This window comes from Pristis pectinata, chromosome 23 (assembly GCF_009764475.1).
Source record: "Pristis pectinata isolate sPriPec2 chromosome 23, sPriPec2.1.pri, whole genome shotgun sequence".
Classification (NCBI taxonomy): Eukaryota; Metazoa; Chordata; class Chondrichthyes; order Rhinopristiformes; family Pristidae; genus Pristis; species Pristis pectinata.
In genome coordinates, this window is record NC_067427.1 from 31,121,914 (window position 1) to 31,146,537 (window position 24,624).

General features: G+C 44.8%; 2 protein-coding genes across 5 annotated transcripts in view; one reads left to right on the forward strand and one right to left on the reverse strand.

Moving 5' to 3' along the window:
• Window positions 1-39: 39 nt before the first annotated feature.
• On the reverse strand, window positions 40-24,445 carry fbxw5 (F-box and WD repeat domain containing 5). Of its 4 annotated transcripts, none has more exons than XM_052037454.1 (9): window positions 24,306-24,445; window positions 22,377-22,593; window positions 20,006-20,163; window positions 19,082-19,256; window positions 14,143-14,291; window positions 12,865-13,330; window positions 3,634-3,781; window positions 2,950-3,162; window positions 40-868 (listed from the first exon to the last, which is right to left on the reverse strand). In XM_052037454.1, the coding sequence occupies exons 2-9, from the start codon at window positions 22,567-22,569 to the stop codon at window positions 631-633; spliced, it is 1,740 nt and encodes a 579-aa protein (XP_051893414.1). In that variant the 5' UTR covers window positions 22,570-22,593; window positions 24,306-24,445; the 3' UTR covers window positions 40-630. The 4 variants fall into 4 exon arrangements, with proteins under 4 accessions (XP_051893414.1, XP_051893416.1, XP_051893415.1 ...); XM_052037456.1 differs by having other exon boundaries at window positions 24,206-24,332; XM_052037455.1 differs by lacking the exon at window positions 24,306-24,445 and adding an exon at window positions 23,563-23,734.
• Window positions 22,615-24,624, forward strand: part of LOC127582311 (complement component C8 gamma chain-like) — a 28,766-nt gene continuing 26,756 nt past the window's right edge. Inside the window, exons 1-2 of the mRNA XM_052037489.1 lie at window positions 22,615-22,647; window positions 24,249-24,564. Coding sequence (XP_051893449.1) covers window positions 22,615-22,647; window positions 24,249-24,564 — 349 coding nt within the window. The remainder of the gene's footprint in view (window positions 22,648-24,248; window positions 24,565-24,624) is intronic.

The window sequence follows — 24,624 nt, forward strand, 5'->3', positions numbered from 1 at the left end:
AACACCATCTTCACTACTGTGAACTATTTCATTGAACAGTGACACTTCATGAATCTGTTTATTAGCTAGAGAACATTCTGCAATTAGAATGAACAAACTGCTGTACATTTTAGGTTAGGATTACAACATCCAGAAAGCAAGCCCAGTTTTAAATGCAGAGTTTCAGCCCTGGACAGTCAGGTTTGTTCAGTTATTCTTTAAACTGTACCAAGTTAACTTGGCCATAGGCTCCACTTGTAAGGCTGTTGTGGGAGTAGGAACCCCAGTTGAACTGAACTGTTGAGCCACACAGCACTGGTTCAGGAAGAACAGCTGGCAAGCACTACTTGCTGATTTGTGATGACATGCAAATTAAGTCAATGTCCAGCTGTAGTTGGTTAGAAGCACTTGTCTTCAGATTCATTCAACACAGACTGACTGGTAACACAATGTGTCTGAGGAGCATAATATAGAAAACTCTAATGAATTTTGATCTTCTCCCCTCTGTGTCCACTTTCCTGAAGGTTTGTGGTCAGCTGGATGGGTGCAGCAGATATTAAACTGAATCAGGTTTCAGGTACCTAGAGGAACCTCTCCTCCCTCCTCTACCCACCATCCTCACAACCCCTGTTTTCCTGCCCATTGACTCATTCACTTTTTATTGAGCCAGAAGAAGGAGAATTTCTTGCGGTTGGGCTTGGTGCTGATGATACGCATGATGCGTGGTGAGCGCCAGACTTTCAACGTGCAGTCATCACTGGCTGTGATCAACATCTCCTGGTCCACAGGGCTGAAGGCCACAGAATTCACCACATCCTCGTGCTGTAGCTTTGCCAGGCAGATGTTGTAGTGCCTATCCCAGATGTAGCCATGCCGGTCCTCAGCACCACTAAGAAAGAGATGTGTGGAGACTATAATCAGCTACCACATTTCAGCTAACAAATTTCTAATTCAGCTCCAGAGACCTGGGTTTAATCCTGACCTGACATGCTGTCTGTGTGGAGTTTGCATTCTCCCCATAACCACATGGGTTTTCCCCGGCGACCTCCCAAAAACATGCAAGTTGGTAGGTGAATTGGCTGTTGTAAATTACCCCTAGTGTAGATGGGTGGGAGATCTTGGGGGAGCAGAAGGGAATGTGGGGAGATTTTAAAAAATGGAATTAATATAGCATTAGTTTAAAATGGTCCTGATGGTCAGCCCGGACTCAGTGGGCCAAAGAGCCTGTCTCCATGCTGTGTCTCTGTGTCACAGAAAAGGTTGGTCTGTCTGTGACTGGAAACCTGCCTCCTCTAACATTAGCCAATGATTTTGAATCCATGCCCTCTAGTTGCTAACCCACCACCAAGAGGGAATGGTTTATCTCTACAATAGCAAGAGCTCTGACTACAGTGAAAATCTTTAGTTGGCTATTTCTAAATCTTCTCCCTGGACAAAGTGGTAATGGCCAGAGCCATTACCTACAACTAATGTTGTGGTAAATCACCTTCATTACTTATTAGTTATGCAGAAATCTGGGCACCACACATCAGGAAAAATGTAATAATTTATAACCCTGGCATGGTGAATCTGCAGAGCCTGTTCCTCTGTTTATAAATCAGGTAACCAGTGTCTTTTTTAACCAGCTTAAATAGTTAAACCACAAGGATCTGTGCACATGGATACCAAGAGTATGATTTTGAAAAGTAGTGACATTTCTGGCTTTCTATCTTTCCACATTCATCCTCCCAAAGTACATCCCTTTGAACTCCATCTGCCATGATTGTACCATCACTGGCTGTGATCTGCCACAATTATGGGTATTTCCATTCACACAAAGTCCAATCTCTGACAGACCAACCCCAGAGTCCAATATTACAACCCATTCCCATCCACATCCCAAGACCAAGTTCTGATGGACCTCAGTCAAACAGACTATTATGGTATGGAAATTCTCCGATCTGCAACGCAGAGACTGTTTTCACAAAGTAGACTCAATTCATCATCAGCATCTGGGGCTAGTACCTAGATTGGAAAAGCTGTTTCACAGACTTGTCAAGCAAAAGTCTAATACAGTTGTACTTGCAGAATTAAATTTTTCAACTCATGCTTCAGACTTCTCTACCATGGTCCAACAGCTCACCCTTTTACATGAGCACAGACCCACCAGAGGTGTCAGTGTAGAGAAGTCAAGAGGGTGCGGCCTTGGGAGTTCTCAACATTGACCTTAATTGCCATTAAAGATCTGCTGCAGACAGCCACATCCCACAAGAGAGAACTTAAAGTGCTGATTGTAAACTAGTACAAAACCTTCACCAATACAGATTTCAGTCAGTCAGTCATGGATGGCTCTCCTTCCCCTCATCACCTGCCTAATTCTGAGTCCAATCTAACAGGGCCTCAACCAATACACAGCACTAGCCTATTGCACATCCTCCTCCACAGACACTGCTAGATTGGCCTCTGTGTTAGGAGATAGATTGCAAAGGCTAAGCCCAATACTGGGCAAAGCTATTGTGGATCATAATCATTTGGAGTCCATGCATGTCCCCATGCATCAGGGACTTTGTCCTAACAAAGTGTAATCTTGTGTGAACTGCCTTCCCCACATGGGTGACTTCTATCCAAGTCCAATTTACTGTGAACTGCACACTTAGAAAAATGCTGACACTACTCCTTTAAGGCACTTTAACTTTGTTTAACACATCTCCTTGAAGCATTATCGATCTCCAAGTCCCCCTGTAAGCATACTAACAGTTCCTTTTTAGATACAAGTTGACTCTCAATTGCTCCGCCCTGGCAATGACTAACCCTGAAGGGCTTATCATATCTGACTACACGGTCATGGTCCAGAGACAGTGGCCAGTGACTGAGCTGAGTTGTCAGGAATATACTTTCAAGGCAAGTCATGATTCTGACAAGGGATGGGAGTACAGGTAGGAACTGTGGAACCCTCAGATGATGTGGATTGAAAGGAACCAAGAAGTTTACCTGGCAACATAATCCCTGCTGACATCCAAGAAGATGAAGAAGCACTCATCATTGGGAGTGTAAGCTGTGTGTGCCCGCAGAGTCTGCGTTACTTCCTGCATCGTCTTCAAGTCAAATACGTGGATATCAATCTCCTCAGCGATGGGTGGAGGGTTCATGGGGTCACTAATGACACAGCCCTTGGGCCAGGCACGACTGTTCACATATAAATACCTGAAAGCAGCACAGTGCAGTATCAGATCTGGGACGGATTCACTGAGACCAAGAACCTGGACACACACCCAGCCACGACTCTGCTTGGTGTGGAAACAGCACAAGTGGAGGAGGAATAAGCTGTCCTCACACCTCAATGCCACATTCCCAATTGACTGCTAAAACAATGTTCTTGACATCAGGAATTTCAAAGAATAAAAACTAATTTTAAAAAATTCTTCCTCCCGTTTGTCTTGAACAGCCAACCCACTACACAAAATCTGTGTCTTTAAGATGGCCTTTTCAACCAGGCCATCAAATATCTGTTTCAAGTATTTACAAATGCTAACAAAGGCTTGTACATTGCATGTGGGCAAATCCTCGCCAGAGTCAATGGACAGTGGGACACCTGTGCTCAGTGTCTGAGGGGCTGACTCCTGATGTGGTAAAACAGGACTGGACTGTGGTTTGGAGACTGGCAGAGGAACTGACCTGTGGTCTGGAGACAGACCCATCCCAATGATGTGACCATGGACATCAATCGTGTGGTCCAAAGGATCGAAAAACTCACTGGAACTCCGTTCTTCCCCCAGTACTGGTCCTGTTGTTGTCATGTGATGAGGCAATATTTGCTTAATACCTGCAATTATACAGAGGTTCACAAGTGTCAAGAAATAAAAAGCTCATCTTTCGTGTATGTCTCCGGAAGGCTCCATCTCCTTAAAGTGGCTGCCAATGTCTAGCCTTTCCAGATATTCCGTTCTCCAACCTTATTCCTCCCTTCCCTCTACTATGATGCAGGATCTGTAGATATGTGGCCAAGGGCTTCTCTTCACATATTTGACTGTGGGAGGGATAAACGTACGTACTTTCCTGAACATTGAAACAGCACAAAAACTTTCAACAAGGAGAAACAAAAACTTCCAATTATTTTTAATGAAGGAAATATTGTTGAAGCTGTACTTATGAATCAAAACATGATATGAGAACACACCAGATCTGTTTGTGTTTGTCATATTTCAGGCAAGTCCACTCGTGGAGTTTCCCTTTCACACTGCATTTCCAATTGCATGTTTCATCTCATCCACAAACACCGATCTTAATTCAAATCAAAAATTAATCATTGCAGGGGCTCCCCAGTTTATGGAAGACCTGACTTACAGAAATCTTACTTTAAGAAGTTATGGAAGAATTTGCATAAAGGATTTTTCAAGATAGGAAAATTAGTTACAGGAAATGCAAACATCTTCAGAAGTTATGGAATAGGGTCACTAGTTAATTCAAAAGTCAACTAGTCTTCAAAAAAAAAGAAACTGTTTAAAAACTGTCCCTGCAGTAATCAAATGACACTGTCATCTTTAAGAATGCAGCAGCCGGTTCACAGCACGAGGCCACTCAAGAGATTTACTTTGGAAATTGACAAGGCAATTTCCTCTATTGACACTTGTAAGACACTTTATCAAACAATGTAACATCCATTGATACTTGAAGGCCATCAAAACTTGCCATAGGATGTGGAACAAGTCTGACTCTGTACCATTGCAACTACGAAGGGGAAGATAGTAAATCCTCGCTGAAATTATGTGTTTCTGGATTTACAGGGAAACAACTGGTATACAGAGTGTTCTCAGGAACAGAACCCTAACTTAACCTAGGGACTGCCTGTACTAGTTTACCACAGGGCACCAGGAAGTAATATTGAAGTGGGGTAAAGCAGGAAGAGGATACGTGAATGGTTACGAGGAGATCCTTGACGTGATGGGTTTACTTTCAGTGCACTAGTGAAAATTAAGGAACTAAGGATCATGAAAAAAAGTGAGTAGGATAGACTATTCCATTTGGTCGTGATCAGTGAGGATGGCAAGTTCTTTTAAATCACGTCTGAGAGCAGGGCAGAGATTAGGATTCATACAGGACGCTGGGGAGAGGGCAGGTCGTGGGGTTGACACAGGGGTATAGGAAAAGCCCAACAGAGTAGCACTGCAGTTTGGGCTAGTACTTAGATAGTCTTACTAGAGAAGAGGCTGTACTGCACCTAATCTAAGGGAATATAGCCAGGCAAGTGCTTGAAATGTCAGTGGGAGAGCATTTTGGAGATAGTGACCATAACTCAGTTTCAAGGGAAGGGAAATGGATGGTCCAGATATCAAGGTCCTAAGGGAAGACCAATTGCAATATCATATGACAGGACCTGGTAAACAGACTAGGAGCAGCTACTTACAGCCAACAACTGGGAGTCCAAGGTGAAATAATGAGAGTTCAGGGCCAATGTGTTCCCTTAAGGTTGAAAGGCAAGGCCAAGGAACCCAGATATCAAGGGATATCACAGGATGAATAAACAAAAAAGAGAAGCATATGGCAGGTACAGAGATCTGACAACAAGGGAGGCCCTTCAGGAGCATATAAAGTGAAGGGAGGTACATTAAAAGAAATTAGGATGGCAAAAATGGGGCACAAAGTATCACTGGTGGACAAGATTAAGTAAAGTTCCAAAGCATTTTATAATTATATTAAAGGCAAGAGGGTAACCAGAGAAGGAGAAGGACTCATTCAGGACCAAAATAGCAACCTGTGTGTGGAGACAGAGGACATGTGTATGGTCTTAATGAATACTTCACATCCATGTTCTCCAAGGAGGACATTGTAATTGGAGAATTTGGGAAGGGGGATAGTGAAATTCTACAAAAAAAATTACCAAAAAGGGATTAGATGTCTTGGTGGGTTTAAAGTTGGATAGATCCCCTGGGCCTGAGATGTGTTCCAGGCTGCTACGGGAGGCAAGGGAGGAGATTGCTAGGACCCAGAAAGATTTGAAAATCTTCACTACAGTACCTCTAGTCAAGAAGTGCAGCAGAGATAGCCAGGTAATTATAGGCCAGTGAGTCCATCATCAGTGGCAGGGAGTTACTGGAAAAATTACTGACTGACTCACTTGGAAGGGCAGGGATCAAGACAGTCAGCATAGTTTTTTTGTTAAGGAGGAGATCCTGACTGACCAACTTGTTTGAATTTTTCAAGAGGTTTCAAAGTGTATTGATGAGTGCAATGCAGTCGGTATAGTCTGTATGGACTTCAGTATGGCCTTTGACACATTTCCACAGGTCCAAAACATTAGCACCCATGGGATCCTGAGCTGGTTGTTAAATTGAATCCAAATCCTGACATTCAATGGCACTACCATCCCCCACTAAAAATATCTCAGAGGTTACCACTGACCAGAAACTGAACTGGAGTAGCCATTTACACAATGTGGCTACAAGGGTAGGTCAGATGAAAGGAATCCTGCAGCAAGCAACTTACCTCCAACTCCCCACAGCCTGTCCACCATCTACAAGGCTCAAATTAGGATTGTGATGGAATACTCTCTGCTTGTCTAGACATGTGGCACTTCAACAACATTCAAGGAGCTCGACACCATAAAAGACATAGCAGCCCACTTGACAGACACCCACGCACAACCACTCACCCCACCACTGATGCACAGTAGCAGCAGTTTGTACCATCTGCACAAAACACTGTGGCAACTCACCAAGACTCCTTAGACAGCACCTTCCAAACCCACCACCTCTAACAGAGAGAAAGACAAGGGCAGCAAAAGCCCGGGAACGCCACCACCCAGGAGTTGCCCTCCAAGCTGCACACCATCCTGACTTGGAAATATATCACCATTCTTTCACCGTTGCTAGGTCAATATCCTGGAACCTCCTCACTAACAGAACTAGGGTATATCCACACTTCAACAATTGCAGCAGTTAGAACATAGAAAAACTACAGCACAATTCAGACCCTTCAGCCCACAAAGCTGTGCCGAACATGTCCCTACCCTAGAAATTACTAGGCTTACCCATAGCCCTCTATTTTCCTCAGCTCCATGTACCTATCCAACAGTCTCTTAAAAGACCCTATCATATCCACCTCCACCACCGTTGCCGGCAGCCCATTCCACACACTCACCACTGAGTAAAAAAAAACTTACCCAGACATCTCCTCTATACCTGCTCCCCAGCACCTTAAACCTATGGCCTCTTGTGGCCACCATTTCAGCCCTGGGGAAAAGCCTCTGACCATTTACCTGATCAATACCTCTCATCATCTTATACACCTCAATCAAGTCCCCCCTCATCCTCTGTCACTCCAAGGAGAAAAGGCCGAATTCCCTCAACCTGCTTTCATAAGGCATACTCCACATTCCAGGCAACATCCTTGTGAATCTCCTCTGCACCCTTTCTATGGCTTCCACATCCTTCCTGTAGTGAGGTGACCAGAACTGAGTACAGTACTCCAAGTGGGATCTGACCAGGGACCTATATCGCTGCAACAATACCTCTCAGCTCCTAAATTCAATTCCCCGATCGATGAAGGACAATACACCATATGCCTTCTTAACCACAGATTCAACCTGCACAGCCGCTTTGAGCGTCCTATGGACTCGGACCCCAAGATCCCTCTGATCCTCCACACTGCCAAGAGTCCTACCATTAATACTATATTCCGCCAACATATTTGACCTACCAAAGTGAACTACTTCACACTTATCTGGGTTGAACTGTATCTGCCACTTCTCAGCCCAACTTTGCATCCTATCTATGTCCCTCTGTAACCTCTAACAGCCCTCCAAACTATCCACAACACCCCCATCCTTCGTGTCATCCGCAACTTACTAACCCACCCCTCCACTTCCTCATCCAGGTTGTTTATAAAAATCACAAATAGCAAGGGTCCCAGTACAGATCCCTGAGGTACACCACTGGTCACCGACCTCCACGCAGAATATGACCCTTCAACAACCACTCTTTGCCTTCTGTGGGCCAGCCAGTTCTGGATCCACACTGCAATGTCCCCTTGGATCCTATGCCTCCTTACTTTCTCAATAAGCCTTGCATGGGGTACCTTATCAAACGCTTTGCTGAAATCCATATAAACTACATCTACTGCTCTCCCTTCATTGATGTGTTTAGTCACATCCTTAAAAAATTCAATCAGTCTCGTAAGGCAGGACCTGCCCTTGACAAAGCCATCCTGACTATTCCTAATCATATTATACCTCTCCAAATGTTCATAAATCCTACCTCTCAGGATCTTCTCCATCAGCTTACCAACCACTAAGGTAAGACTCACTGGCCTATAATTCCCTGGGCTATCTCTACTCCCTTTCTTGAATAAGGGAACAACATCCACAACCCTCCAATCTTCCAGAACCTCTCCCGTCTCCATTGATGATGCAAAGATCATCGTCAGAGGCTCCGCAATCTCTTCCCTCACGTCCCACAGCAGCCTGGGGTACATCTCATCCGGTCCCGGCGACTTATCCGACGTGCTTTTCAAAAGTTTCAGCACCTCCTCTTTCCTAATATCTACATGCTCAAGCTTTTCAGCCCACTGCAAGTCCCCACTACAATCTCCCAGATCTTTTTCCGTGGTGAATACTGACAAAGTATTCATGAAGTACCTCCGCTATTTCTTCCTGATCCATACACACTTTCCCACTGCTGCACTTGATAGGCCCTATTCTTCCGCATCTCATCCTCTTACTCTTCACGTACTTGTAGAATGCCTTGGGGTTTTCCTTAATCCTGCCCGCCAAGGCCTTCTCATGCCCCCTTCTGGCTCTCCTAATCTCCTTCCTATTAGCCTTGTACTCTTCCAGATCGCTAACATTACCTAGCTCTCTGTACCTTTTGTAAGCTTTTCTTTTCCTTTTGACTAGATTTATTATAGCCTTTGTACACCACGGTTCCTGTATCCTCTCGTGACTTCCCTGTCTCATTGGAACATGCCTATGTAGAGCTCCACACAAATATCCCCTGAATATTTGCCACATTTCTTCCATACTTTTCCCTGAGAACATCTGTTCCCAATTTAATCTTCCAGTTTCATGCCCGAGAGCCTCATAATTCCCTTTACTTCAAGTAAACGCCTTTCTAGTCTGTCTGTTCCTATCTCTCTCCAGTGCTAACGTAAAGGAGATAGAATTATGATCACTATCACAAAAATGTTCACCCACTGAGAGATCTGACACCTGACCAGGTTCATTTCCCAATACCAAATCAAGCACAGCCTCTCCTCTTGTAGGCCTATCAACATATTGTGTCAAGAATCCTTCCCGAACACACAAACTCCTCCCCATCTAAACCCCTCACTGTCTGGAGATGCCAATTGATGTTTGGGAAATTAAAATCCCCCATCACAACAACTGTTATTCTCACACCTTTCTAGGATCTGCTTCCCTATCTGCTCCTCAATATTCACCACCATCTTCTCAACAGCAACTAGGGATGGGAAATTAAATGCTGGCTCAGCCTGCGAAGCCCACGTCCCTTGAATGAATAAAGCAAAAATTGGCTTAGCAATAAAATCATAGCAACACAGACTTGCACAGCACAGAAACAGTTTCAGCTCACCACATCCATGCTGACCTTGTTGCCCACCTACACTAATCCCATTTGCCCATGTTGGGTCTGTATCCTTCTATGCCTTGCCTATTCAAGTGCATGTCTAAATGTCTCTTAATTATATATACCTTGACCAGGTCACCTCTCAGCCTCTTTCACTCCAGGGAAAACCAGCCCAGTCTACGCAGTCTCTCCCCATAACTAAAATCCTTCAATCTAGGCATCATCCTGGGGAATCTACTCTGCATTCTCCACAGTGCAATCAGTTCCTATAGCGTAGCGACCAAAACTGAACAATACCCCAAGTGTAGTCTAACCAGTGTTTGGTAAAGTTGCAACATAATATCCCAACTTTTACATTCTGTGCCCTGACCTTTTAAGGCAAGCATGCCATACGCCTTCTTCACCATCCTATCTACCAGTGTTGCTGCTTTCAGGGAACTATGGACTTGGGCCCCAAATTCCCTCTGTTCATCATTCCTTAGCAACCTACCATTTACTGTACACGACCAACCCTATTTGATTTCCCAATAGGAGGCAGAGGGTGATGCTGGAGGGCTGTTATTGTGATCGGAAGCCTGTGACCAGTGGTGTGTCACAGGGATCAGTGCTGGGACCCTTACTGTTTGTTGTATACATTGACAATTTGGATATGAATGTAGGAAATATGATGAGTAAGTTCGCAGACAACAAGAAAAAAATCAGATAGGTTCAGGCCATATAATATTGATCAGCTGGTAAAATGGACAGAGCGATAACAGATGGAATTTAGTCCTGATAAGTGTGAGGTGATGTGCTTTTTGGAAGTCTAACAAGGGTAGGGCATACACAATGAATGGTAAAGCCCTAGGGAGTATTGAGGAACAGAGGACCCTTGGTGTACAAAACCAAGGATCCCTGAAAGTGGTAGCACAGATAAATATGGTGAAGGCAGCATACGGGATACTTGTCTTCATTAGCCAAGGCACAAAGTACAAGAACAGGAAGGTTATGTAACACTTCATAAAACATTGAAAGGCCACAGCTGGAGTACTGCTTGCAGTTCTGGTGTGTCAACCAGAACTGCAGGCAGTAGGGTGTGATGGTGCTGGAGAGGGTGCAGAAGATTCATCACGATGTTGCCTGGGATGGAGCATTTCAGTAATGAGGAGAGACTGATTAAGCAGGGTTTAGTTTCCTTGGAGTGGAGGAGGCTGAGGGAAGATCTGATAGAGGTATACAGGATTATGAGGGGCATGGATAGGGTAGATAATAGGAAACATTTCCCCATAGCAGAGGTATGAAAATCTAGAGAGAAGAGGTTATGTAAAGGGTAGGAGATTTAGAAGGCATCTGAAGAGGAGCTTTTTCATCCAAAGAGCGGTTGGAATCTGGAACACACTGCCATTTATGGAGTATCTAAATGAGCGCTTAAGTCATCAAGGCACGGAAGGCTATGGACCAGGTGCCGATAAAAAGGATTGATATAGATGGTGCTTAGTGGTTGATGTGGACGCGGGGAGCCAAAGGACCCGTTTCTGCGTTGTGTGACCATGACTCATTTAAACCCCATGCTTCCAGGATTAGGATCAACCATAAGGACACAGATGTCTGCTCCAAATGGCTGTGGATGCTGTCATTTAGGATAATTTTTGGACACGAAGGAAACAGAGATCAGATAGGAAAATGGACCCGAGATGTGGGAGCAGCAATGATCTCGCTGAGCAGCAGATCAGGCTTGAGGGAATACATGGACTACTTTTCTTTCTATTTCATATTCTTCATCCTCTCAGTCTCATCTCACTGATTCCTGGGATGGAGGAATAATCTTGTGAACCCTTCACTGGGGATAGAGAGCAAACAACACACTGTACAGCAGCCTAGGTCATCAGGATCCTGCATACACTCAGTGCCTTCCAGTTGCACCTCATCTACTGTTAGGTACAACCTCAGAAAAACTCTTGACAGATTTGTCCAAAGCTAGTATCAATAATTGTGTAACCAATGGATGAAAGCAAGCATCAATAAGGAAACTTACCAACCTGGCCTTTGTGTGACTCAAGACCTCAGCAATGTGAGTGACTCTTAATTATCTTTATTACGCCATTCAGATCAAAGGTAATTAGGGATGGGCATTAGATACTGGCCTCCTCACATTTTTCCCACTGCTACGGAAACTTTCACCATCAGTTTCTATGTCCATTCAAGTTTACTTTCATACTCTGCCTTCTCTCAATTACCTTCTCATTTCTTACTGAATTCTAAAGTGCTCCCAATCCTCAGCCTCACTGCTCTTGACAATAACATTTATAAGCCTCTTCCCCAAATATAAAATTGTTTTTAAACTTTTCTTGTTAGTTACAGCTGGACTACTTTTCCCATTGAAGATTTCATTACTTTGTGAAATCCAGTTTCTCTCTTTCAATGTTTGCCGATCCTTATCTATCTTGATAGAGCCACGGAGTCAGAGCCATACACCACAGAAACAGGCCCTTCTGCCCACCTAGCTTTTAACCTAGTTTTGCCTTCCTGCCTCAGTAACTATCCTCCTTTTACCTATAAAGTTTGTTTTATTCAAATTAAAAGAACCAAGCTTTGGACTTGCCTAAATCACTTTCAAACTCACTATCAAATTCCATTTATGATTACTCCATCAAAGGGTCCTTCCTTGACTTTCCATTACAGATTATCATATTCACCCTGCCTCTTTGCACAATACTAGATCTAAAAATGCAGGGTCCCTGCTCAGTTCTTCCAAAATTTAATCTAGAAAACTATCTTCAGTGCATTCCAAGAACAAGTCTTCCTCAATAATGTGCAGATTTAGTTTACCCAGGCTCTCGGAGGATGAATTTTCTCCATGATCGCATTATTACTTTCATTGCAAGTAGGTGGAGAGCCTAGGGTTACGTAACTTCAAGGAATCATACGGGAGAGAAAGAGAACTGGGATTAACAAGAAAACTGTCAGGACCCTCATCCATTTCCGCCCTCTTGTGCGCCCTCCAATTTAATCGTTCCACCATTAGTAGCTGTACCTTCAGCTGCCATGGCACTAAACTCTGGAATTGCCGGCCCAGCCTCTCTAACTTCCTTTATTGCACTCCTTAACAACTTCCTTCTTCCCAAGCTTTTGCTTTTCACCCTTAATACCTCCCACATAGCTTATTGTCATTTTATTTCATGTGAACCCTCCCCAAACCTCATCAGTTGCCTAGGGACATACCACTTCTTTAAAGCTGCTAAACAGATGTAAATGTTTACCAAGATCCCTTGAGACTGACACCACCAGTGCTGAACACATTGGGTAGGACGGGCCTTGACCTGGTACAGGTGTGGCATCTGGAACCTACCTATCTGATGGGGAGTGTAGGTAAGGCTTCCTGTGGTGAAGATCAAGTACTTCTTGTTCTGAGCTGCCTGATGTTCTGACAGGATGTCAATGTCTGCAGGCTTCGTCTTGGCCTGTAGAAAAAGTTCTGCTACTCGAGCCTCCAAATGCTTCTCATCCATCAGGGGCTGGAGCCCTTCGGTGAGCATGTTTGCCTCCACCTCAGCACCATCCTGAACGCCAGCTATTGCCTCATTCACACTCTCGCTGCTGTGCTTTGGTTTGTTGTAACATTCGTCCTCGCTGTCACTGCCCAGGTAAAAGACCCGGGGGGGTGAATGGAGCCCCTGCTCCTCAAGGCCCAGCAGAAGGTCAGGAGTGTTGTGTCTGCTGCAGTCTGCCACCATCACTGTGCGAATGGTGCTAGCATTCCGATTCTGCAGCTGGAACAGTCTCTTCACCACATTTATATTTTCTGATTCAATATCCTGGTGTGTGGGAAAGGGAGAGTGCATCATTAGGCACCAAACTGCTCACACATGATGAGCACAACCACTGTTACACAAATACACATCCAGCCGTGGAACACCACTGTGACAGCTGAACATTTGAAGTGAAATGCTGGAAACATCCAGCACATCAACAACACACATTCAGGCCAGGAAATGAGATGAACCCCCCTCCCATTCCCACCCATCCTTGGCCGCCTCCACTACCAGGGCAAGGGGTTTCTGTGCTGTATGACTATGACCAACAATAGAGAGGTAAGCTTCAAGAAGTTTCTTGAAGGAGCAGAGCTAAAGAGGTTTAGGAAGGGAATGCTTGGCCTTAGCATAAACTGTTTAAGGCACAGCCACCAATAATGGAGAAGGTAAAACCTGGGATAAATAAGGGGCTAGAACTAGAGAATTATAGTGATCTCAAAGGTTTACTTGGTTGTGAAAGATTACAGAGATATTCACAGATAGAGCAATGAAGGATTTTGAAAACTAGAATGAGAATATTTGTGAACTTTCAAACTAAATTATCTTAGTATCATAAATGCCTAATGGAGCTGCTATAATCTTTGATACTGCATCTCCCACCCCAAACTCCAAGGGAGTCGCACAGCTTAGGTTAGAATCACGGCTCTTTGGTTTGCACTCATGATGAGTTCATGTCTCACTCACTCTCTCATCATCCACAGACTCCTAAGTTCAGCATCAGAAACACAAAGTATATCACGTCCCAACTTATCCACATTTTGGCTCAAAAATAGGTTTCAGGTGCTAAAGGTGGGCATGACCAACTGTGTCTTCACCTGATAGGCTTTGTTTAACCAGAGCACCGAGCAAGATGTCATGTTCCCAATCCAGTGCAGATTCCCAGAGATTAAATGCGTTTCATTTAACCAACAACCAAAGACATCATAGGGTTTATTCCTCACTCGGGACAGCAACGTGAAGTCATCTGGAAGTAAAGAACAACGGAGGAAATAATGAGAATGTGTGGAAAATTCAGCACTCATTAAATGATACAATTATACACCACAAAAGGCAGCTATTCAAAAAAGAGTTATCCAATTTCACTCTCAGCTCTTTCCCCTTCAGCCCAGTATTTTATTAAACATTTATCCAATTCTTATTTGAATGTTACTTTTGAATCTGCTTCCATCACCCTTTCATGCAGTGCAATCCAAACCACAACATTCTGCAAAGAACTGGTTCACCCATATTTCTTTAAATGTCATTTTACTTTGCCTTCAAATTTATTTCCAATTGATATTAGGATTATATAATACAGACAACAGAATAATTTGTTTTGTCAGTCCTAAAGATGTTCATTATTCAAACTGGATTAATCATCACAGTTTTATTTCTGTGATGAGCAATCTCTCCCCCTTTTTTGAACATGGTTGTAAAATTGACAATTCACCAATCCTCTGGATCCACCAGCATATTAGGAGACATCTTTTTAAACACATGCTGTGTGCATTGCTGGCAAGGTCAGCATTTATTGTCCATCCTTAATTGCCCTTGACAGGGTCATACTGAGCCACTTTGAATAGCTGCAGTCTTTGTGGGGAAGATATTCCCACACTGTTTTTGAGTGGGAAGTTTAAGTATTCAGACTCAGCAAAATGAAGAAAGTGTGTGATATCTTTCCAAAGCAAGGTAGTGTGCAACTTGGAGAGAAACATGCAAATAGTGGTTCTCCTGTTCACTTCCTGGTCAAAGCCTCCATAAACTCTACCTTTATATGGTGCAACAGCCCAGGATTCATTCTGTCCAAGTGCTGCTTCATATTCATACTTCTATCATATTCAATTTCTCTGCTACCTCCTCTAGTTACTCTGATGCTTTTAATCTGTCACCAAGAAAGCAGAGTCCTTATTTTAGACCTCAGCCATGTTCTCCACCCACAAAAGATGACTGATCTTCCACTCTTCCTGACTACTCAATCCCTACTGGTATGATTATAGAGCTTCCTTTTATGTTGGCCACTAATTATTCCTCATCTTCTTTTCCTGTCCCACTGGTTTCCTAACTCCTCCTCGACTTCAATTTAACCTCAGAGTTTCATCATCCAGAGAAAACTGGAATCAGATGCCCTTCCTTTCCTCTTTCGTTAATGTGCTCATTCTGTAACTGTACCATCAGATCTTTGAAGGTCTCAAATTACATTATGCACAAAACAGTGAACTAATTTATTGTATCTGCAGCAAAATGGCACCAAATTCAATACTGTCTAACCCCAACCATATTGTTACACAGTTCTATACAGTGGCATATGTTCCCATCAGTACAAAACTACATTTACACAGGGACTGATCTGTACTCCCCAGTACTCTGCCCCAACTGTTCTGTAGTGAAGGGCATATACCAATTAGTTCTATATCTCAGTAGAAGACTCCATCCATCAACAAAATACTGCAAATGCTGGAAATCTGAAGTAAAAACAAAGTGTTGGAAATATTCAGGTCAGGCCACTGAATATTGCCAGCATTTTCTGTAGCTGTTATGTGGTATGGCAGCCACCAATACCATACCAGATAATGTGCTCCAGCCTTGCATCTGCCTATGTTCCCAGTCCTTAATTCTGGCCACACATCCTGCCCACATTCCCAAGTATCAGTTCCTCCTGCACATCTAAATGCACAGACTCCACAAAATCCTCCAAATTCACTGAAAGAAAGATTGAAGCAACTTTTGCTTTTTCTCCAGACCAACATCCCAGCACTGAGAATCTAGCTTTTCTAAGCCTGGTATCAGGCAAGCCACTTTGCTTGCAATGCCCAACACCAAACTCCCGAAGCAGACACTCTGTGGCAAGGGATTACCTAGCAGACCTGTACTGTATCCCATTATACAGAGACCAGAATTATACCAAAGTTATGCAGGCAAACCTGTACTTGCAAGTATATCCCAGTACCATACAGTGACAGACCAATACCCTCTAGCACCGTAACACTGAATAGCTCATGCAGCATTGAACCAGGTACCAGATCTGGGTGACTACCAACCCTGTAAACCTTGTAAAGACCTTCCTGAGACAATCTGAGGACCGATGCCTGAAATGGGTGAGCTGTCCCACAGACCAGTCATGCAAAACTTAACCTGGTATTTGTCACACAATTATAGTTTCCAGTAAATACCTCAGACTTGTCTATTACCCTAGATGCGCACTGTCCTACTGGTAGGACAGAATCACCAGAGGTGATGACACATTTGCAAACAGTTGGAAAGGAGTGAACCTGGAACTCCTCAACACAAAGTTGTATCAGGTCAAACAAGGACAAGGAAAACACCTGTAGTCTTCCCTTGGCTGATGAATTAGTACTCCTCCACATTGAACAGCACTTGGAAGCAGCACTGAGGGAAGCAAAGGCATAACATAAATTCTGATGGCAAACTTCAAAAGAATAGTTCAGTAGAACCACCACTGACTGTGTTGGCTGACTGATGAAAGATTCTTACAGATTAAATCTGCAAGAGACAAACGAACCAACGTGAATCTTGTCCTCATCAATCCACCTTGCTGCAGTTTCATCTATCCACAACAGTAATGGCAGGGTTAACCAATCCTTGTGGACTCAAAGTCCTGCCTTCACACTGAAAAAGCTCTCCATAATATTGGGTAGAACTACGAATATATTGGACATATCAGAGGCCCAGTAGAACAATAGGGACAGAATCTTCAACCCCAGGGCCTGGCATATCCCTCACTCTTATCAAGTCAGGGAAGTAACCCTGGTTTAATGAGAAAGGGGGCATGTCAGGACCAAGTTTACCTAAAGATGTGCCAGCCCAGTGAACGTACAACAGAGCTGCCTGCACGCACAGAAACTGCATACAGTACACAGACATAAGCAATTCCATAACCAATGGATCAGACCAAAGCTCTGCACTTCTGCCACTTCTAGTCATGAATAGTGGCAGCAAATAAAACAGCTAATTGAAGAGGCTCAAAGAACACATCCACCCTCAATGATTGATGACAAAGTCTGGCATGTGGGTGCCAAGGCCAAGGCTACAGCATTTGCAACTTTGTTCAGTCAGGAGAGAGATCTGTCTTGGCCTCCTGAGGACCCTGCCATCATTAAACTAGACTTAAGCCAATACAATTCATTCTGTGTGAGATCAGGAAATGGCTGACAGCACAGGATATAGCAAAGGCCATAACACCAGCAAACATCCCAGCTATGGTACTGAAGACCTGTGCTCCAGAACTACCTCTCGATAAGCTATTCCCATATATTTATAACACTGGCATCTAACAGTCTGGAAAATTGCCAAGGTATGTTGTGTTTGCATGGGTATCCTGAGAGAAGTGACTCACTTCCTGACACCTCTAGGCCGTTCCACCATGTACAAGGCACAAGTCAGGAGTGTGGTAGAATACTTTCCACTTACCTGAATGAATGCAGCTCCAACAACTTAAGAAGTTTGATACCATCAGTACGAAGCAGCTGTTTGATTGGCACCTCATCCAGCTTTCTGAACAGTCAGTCCCTCCACTCCAGCACCTAGGCAGTTCTGTCAGCACCTCCCAAACACATGACCTCCACAACAAAGAAGGATATGGGCAGAAGCCACATGGGAACACCATAAAGCTGCAGGTTTCCTTCCAAGTCATACACCACTCAGACTTGGAAATATATCGCCCACTCCTTCATTGTTGCTGGCTTTAAATCCTGGCTCTCCATTGTACAGAGCTGTGAGAGTACTCTCACCAAAAGATCAGCAGTAGTTCAGGCTGCTTGCTCAAGGGATTTAGGAACAGACAATAAATACTGGTTTTTAAAATCAACAATGCACCCATTTCTAAATGTAAAAAAATGTGAGAGTCCTGCATTGTAAGCCAGTATAATACAGTCACATACCCACACCCTCCGTAGTATAAACCAGTGTCATACAGCGACAGACTTCTACCCACAAGTACCCAAGTTGTGTAATGCAGTAACAGTCCTGTCCAACCAGCAGGTAGCCTCGTATCTCATTCTCAAACCTGTTCCAGTTCTGCTTGTTCTCATGCACACTCCCAATTGGTTTTATCCCCAGTTCTGATTCTAAGTTAGATCTAAGACAGTTACAGCATGAGAACTGGTGCCATAAACTTGGCTTGCATTCATTTTAGTTTAGGAGATTTAAAGGGGTAATTTAATTAAGGTTTTTTTTTAAATGAACATTGAATTTATAGGATATGTGAAGCAAGAACCATTTCCTCTGGTGGTGGAATCCAGAACAGGAGGAAAGAAATTTTAATAATTAAGCCTGGCTATTCAGGGGTGAGATCTGCAAGTACCTTTCCCACATAGCTGGTCACAGAACAGTGGAACTCTGTCTTCAAGAAGCTGTGGATGCAGTGAGTCAAATGGTGCTTTCAAGACTGAGAATAGAAGGTTTTTATTAGTTCAGAACGTCTAGGGGTATGGAATAGAGATGAGTAAATGAAGCTGAAGTGCCTGAATCTGCAGTGAACAAGATAACATGCCCGAGGAGCTGCACAGAAACAGGCCCTTCAGTCCACCATGTGTATACTGACTATCAAATACCCCTCTATACCAATCTCAATTACCAGCACCTGGTCCATAAACTTGTGATTCAAGTTCTCATGGCCTCCACATGTTCTGATATTGTCCAAGCCTTCTCACTTGGGCTCATTTTCTCTCAACATTTCCCAATGGCCACTTATTTCTGGTCTCAGAAACTGCTAATTAATGTCACAGTACAACTGGAAGCAAACAAAACATTAGATACCTAGATTGAAGACTGCGATTTCACCAGAGGATGAACTGTGAGGCCCAATATAGACGCCAGAGACAAGGAGCAGGGTGTCTTCAGCATTGAACTGGGAGAACTGGGTGTAGCTCCAATTGTAGGGGCGCATATTAGCGCTATGTAACACTGATATCTCCAAATCATTGTTCCAGACCTGAAACAACAGTGAAAACTTCTTTGAAGTCACACGATCACAGTAAGAATTCCTGCAGCATTATGAACCACTTTATCAGCTTCGGGGTATGGCAGCACAGTGGTTAAGTTAATGCTGAGTTTGAATCTTAATTGACCGCTAGGAAATACAAATAAGTAATAAACTAACAGCTGGTACTATTAGTAGGGAACATGAAAGAATAACATTTTACACACCCACCCGGTTCACTAACGTTCTTCAGGGAAGGCAATATATGAGCTCTATGTGGCTGAGGCACACAGCAGCATTATTGACTCTCAACTACTCCCTGAAATAGCTCAACAATTCAGCAGCAATAAGTGAAGGGCCATAAACGTGACACTAGCCCGTGACACTCACATCCAATGAACAAATAAATGAGGAAAAAGCAGTTAACTTGGTTCTTTACAGGCTTCTAAGTACATCTTGATAAAAGCACCCCAACACAGGTGCCAACTTACAAGGATTGATATATCACACAAATTATTACTAGACTAAAATACAAAGGAATTTCTTGGTAATAGACAGAAATTAAAGAATGAATAGATGGGATAGTGTTACAGGGAGAATCTTTCTTGGGATCAACAAATGGGGGGGGGGGGGTTAGTGGGGGATGCAAGAGACTGGGTCCCTTGGTTACAGGGGATGGGTAGGAGAAGCAAGAGAAATTTGGGAAAGGGGACCCTCAGAGAGAGGGAGAGCTGGGACCTTCAGTAGAAGAGACCTCTTACCTTGACAAAACAGTCCTTGGAGCAGGAGCCAAATAAGTAGCCATTATGAGAAAAACTGACATGCAAGACTTGGTCTCGATGTTCCTTCAAAGTTGCCACCTGTACACAGGGTATTGTATCATACAGCCTTCGGAACTCACCCAGCCACGAAGTAGCAGCTGCAAGAGACAAAATGTCAGCATGAACCTGTTATCCTGGGTGCGACATTGTGAAATCATTCAGTTAAGCATTTATCATGACTTGGTTCCCTGACTCTTACCTTTACTACAACTTTAATTCAGCATTAACTGGGTAAGTCACTCAGAGACAGCAACAGTCCAGTGGGCGAGGGAAAAGAAAAGCACTCAAATAACTCATGTGATTCCCAGAAAGTGGGTCTGAGCAATAATGTTGGGGCACCACAAAACCTGACTGCCTTCCTGCCACTGACCTGATTGTAACTGTGCTACCAAATACATAACACCAAAAGCACCATCTAATGGTCCAGAACGATCAATTCAATAGGGACTGAGTATAATGATAATTCCTGTCTATTCTTCCCTTAGATTTTCCACCCTGCCTCTGGATTCACCTCCTTTGCATATTCTTTACCAACGATGGTGGCTTAATCTTCATTTCCATCTACCTTCACTTTCACACAGTACTTCTAGTCCGGTGGAACGCTTCCCATGTCACTTCCTATTTTCAAAACAGGCACAAAGTACTTTGCAATTGATTCTTGATTTTAGCGTGTGTTATAACACATTTTGCTGCCTCTTTTGTCCACTTTATACATCAAGCTATAAACAGTTATTCTAGAAAGCCTAAACGCAGTAACTGAGAGTGGCTTCAGATACTGCGGGGTCATGCCGAGGGAGAGGACTGGCAGGGTGGTACCAAGGGCTGGTCCTGCACAGGCTGAGGTGGGGTAGTGCCGAGGGCCAGCTATGTGCTGGCCAAGGGGTCATGCTGAAGGCCATGGGCAAAGTTAGGAAACCACTGACGTGGTTCACTGTGATATTACCGCAACAATCTCGTCCAATCACACCTTTCACTCGGCTGTTTGTGGAGGTGACCACCTTCTTTGCTGCTGCTGAGTTAATGCAAAACCAAGCATTTAATATTTGGTCCATCAGTGCCTGTGCAATTCTGACCGAAAACTACTCATGCACACCATCCTATTTGCCACCTCTTAGGAAACTGATAAACAGGGTTGCTCCAGTTTATCTCAGTAAAGTTGAAGTTCTTTCCAAAAGGTACAAATATCTATTCTGCAGGAAATTCTGCAGCAGATGAAGCTGCCAAGGACGCAGCATACACAGGTTCAATTTGGATTCACCTGAAGGAGGTCCTTCACCAATGCTCTGAGCTTCCAGTGAAACTGACCTCAATACATCCTCCTCCCTATCACATGATTGTGTCAATGCTTGGCATCAAGTGTACAGATCACTACTGAAACCTAAATGTTGGGCTCATCAGATCGTCTGTGCCAATGAACAAATAACTCGGATACCTCAAGCCCCAGTCTTTAAATCCACAGTGAACATAAGAACATAGGAGCAGGAGAAGGCCACTTGGCCCCTCAAGCTTCCCCCACCATTTAATATGATTATGGCAGATCTACCCCAGGTTTCCTCTCTTCAGTGCAAGTTCCCCAGAGACCTACCTTTCCTGATAGACTCTTCTAGCACAAAACCAGGCCATGGAAAAAGACCCTTCAGCCCATCTCATCAATGCTGACCATGACGCCTATCTACACTAATCCCATTTGCCCGCATTAGTCCCATATCCCTTTACTCCTTTCCTATCCATTCCTGTTCCTCAGTGAGACACGAGGCCCTGATATTAATTCAGTTACAAGGAGGGGCCTGACTAAGGCTCTGGTCAACTGAAGCACTGCTTCCATCCGTCTGTAATTCAGCTCACTGAGATCTTGAGGAGCCCCACACATCTGAGACAACAGCTGCTCCTGATGACCTACTTTGCAAAAATGTGGGAATTAGGTACTTACGTAGAATTTCTAAAAATACATATTAAAAAATTCAAGAGGCTAATAAAATTTGTCACATTGTAAATTAAAAGTATTGGAAAAGTAGACTATTAATTACAATATTTAAAAGACATTTGGACAGGTACACAGATAGGAAAGGTTTAGAGTGATATGGGCAAATGCGATTAGCGTAGATAGGCATCTTGGTCCACAGGGATAGGTTAGGCTGAAGGGTCTGATTCTGTCCTGTTTAACTCCATGAGTCTCTATGAAAAACTCAGAAGAGTTGCATTTATGAGACTCTTAATAATCTCATTCAGTTCCAAAGCACTTTACACATAATAACATGTTTCAGAATGCAGTCAGTCTTGATCAGAACCAGAAAGGGATTTGGAGACTAACCTGGATGTCGGGGGATTGACCGATTCACATTGTAATAACGATAAAAGAGATCCCTCCACAGAAAATCGTCACGGGACACTCCGTACCACTGCCTGCAAGTGGCACCGGCAGCAAGGACATCCTGGTGCTCCAGGTTCTGGAACACTTCAAGGAGAATGGTGTCCGGCAACTGGGGGAAGCCCCCGCTTTCCATCGTATCATTCTGAGCTCATGTGCACTGAAAACAACAAAAAACAGCATGGCCTCATCAGTGGGCAGAGATTACAAACAAGTGAAGGATAAACACAAAGCATCTCCAGGACTTCCTCTGAAAAGTTTCAATTTTCAGATCCTGGTTAATATTGCTAATATTTTACTTTCTATACACAAAAAGCACAATACAGAAGTTTAACAAAATAACTCTACAAAGAAACCGCAAATTTTGCCGAGTGCTGAAATGCCCTGTGTGGTGGTTAAAACTGAGGAAGAGGGGAATTCACAAGAGTACACATAGGTACAGAGCAAGAAAAAAGTGCTTTAAATTATTTTGCAACAGACAGCGTCAATCGTCACCTCACCAAATCTTCACACCTTCTACCCAGCAACACCATCAAACAGTACAGAACAACAATGACAAGTATTACCTTGTGCCTTTTACGTAGCAAAATAGTCAAAGGCATTTTACAGCAACATTTGTCAAACAAAATTTGACACTCAGCTACTTAAAGAGTTATTAGGGAGTATGATCAAATGCTTGGTCAAAGAGTGCAAAGGGCAGCCAAGATTTCCCTTGAAGGAATTCCAGAATTGAGGGCCTTTGATGGCTGAAGACACATTAACCCATAAATAAAGTGGTTAAATTTAGGATTAAAAATAGAAAACATTAAATACCAGCAGTTGGGGAACAATCATGGAGAAAGAGACAATTAACACTTCTGGTTGCTGACTTTGCATCAGGATAATTCATTTCAGATTTCCAGTATCTGCAGTATTTTGCTTTGGGGTGAAATTCATGGATGATCAAGAAGCCAAAAATGGAAAAGATGAAGGACTTCAAGAGATTTCAGTTAAGATTAGGAGCGTCCATGGAGGAATTACAAGGGTGACAATTTCTAAAAGGAGACACTTCTTAACTAGGAGAATTGCCAGTCAGTAAGCAAAGCAGTTATAGGGTTAGAGGGTGTGCTGCGAGTTAGGACAGTATTACCCAACATGTTCCAGCCCAAGACACATTTCGATTGAAAACAAGGCAAGCAGCATCACATCTTTCGACTGGCAGTGAAACACACACACTTATTCACCCGTCACCACCACCACCAACCCCTCGCAGTAACAGGTCCCCAGCGCCCACCTCTCCTCCCGGGGAAATCCCTCCCCGGGGTCCGGGGCCCTGTCACCACCCCCCCCCCCCTCAACCTCCCCTACCCCAGGGCCCCGTCACCCCCCCCCCACACCTCCCCTACCCCGGGGCCCTGTCACCACCCCCACCTCCCCTACCCCGGGGCCGGGGCCCTGTCACCCCACCTCCCCTAGCCCGGGGCTCTGTCACCCCACCCCATCACCTCTCTACCCCGGGGCCGGGGCCCTATCACCCCACCCCGGGGATGAGGCCCTGTCACCCCCCCCCAACCTCCCCTACCCCGGGGCCCTGTCACCCCCCCCCCCCACCTCCCCTACCCCGGGGCCCTGTCACCCCCCCCCAACCTCCCCCTACCCCGGGGCCCTGTCAACCCCCCCCCAACCTTCCCTACCCCGGGGCCCTGTCAACCCCCCCGGGGCCGGGGCCCCGTCACCCCCCTCTCTCCCGGGTCCCGTCACTCTCCCCACCCCCGGCCCCGTCACTGGTTTACTCCTGATGCCCTCCACAGCTCCGGGACGATAGGCCTGTTGTAGCCGCCCGGTCGCCGCCAGTCCCCCGCCGCGCACCGTCCGCCCTCGGGCTCCCCTCACCCGCCGCCTGTTGCCGGGCCGCACGGCCGTGGGCGCGAGCGCCTGGCGGGAGCGCGGAGGCGGGGGCGCGGACCGCGCGTTGGCGCCGCTCTCCCGGGCCTTGCCGTGGCCGTGGCCGCGGCCGCTGGTGGGTGGGGTGGGTGGCGCCTCTTTCGCCGGAGAGGATTCAGGCTGAGGAAAGGCTCAGGCAGCCTCCCGCCGTCGGTGAGGACAGGCCCCGCTTCCCAGCCGCTCCGGGACAGGCGGGCCCGGGAATCACGTCGGTAAACCGGGCCTTCAGTCGCTAAACCCCCCCCCCATCGGCAAACCGGGCCTTCAG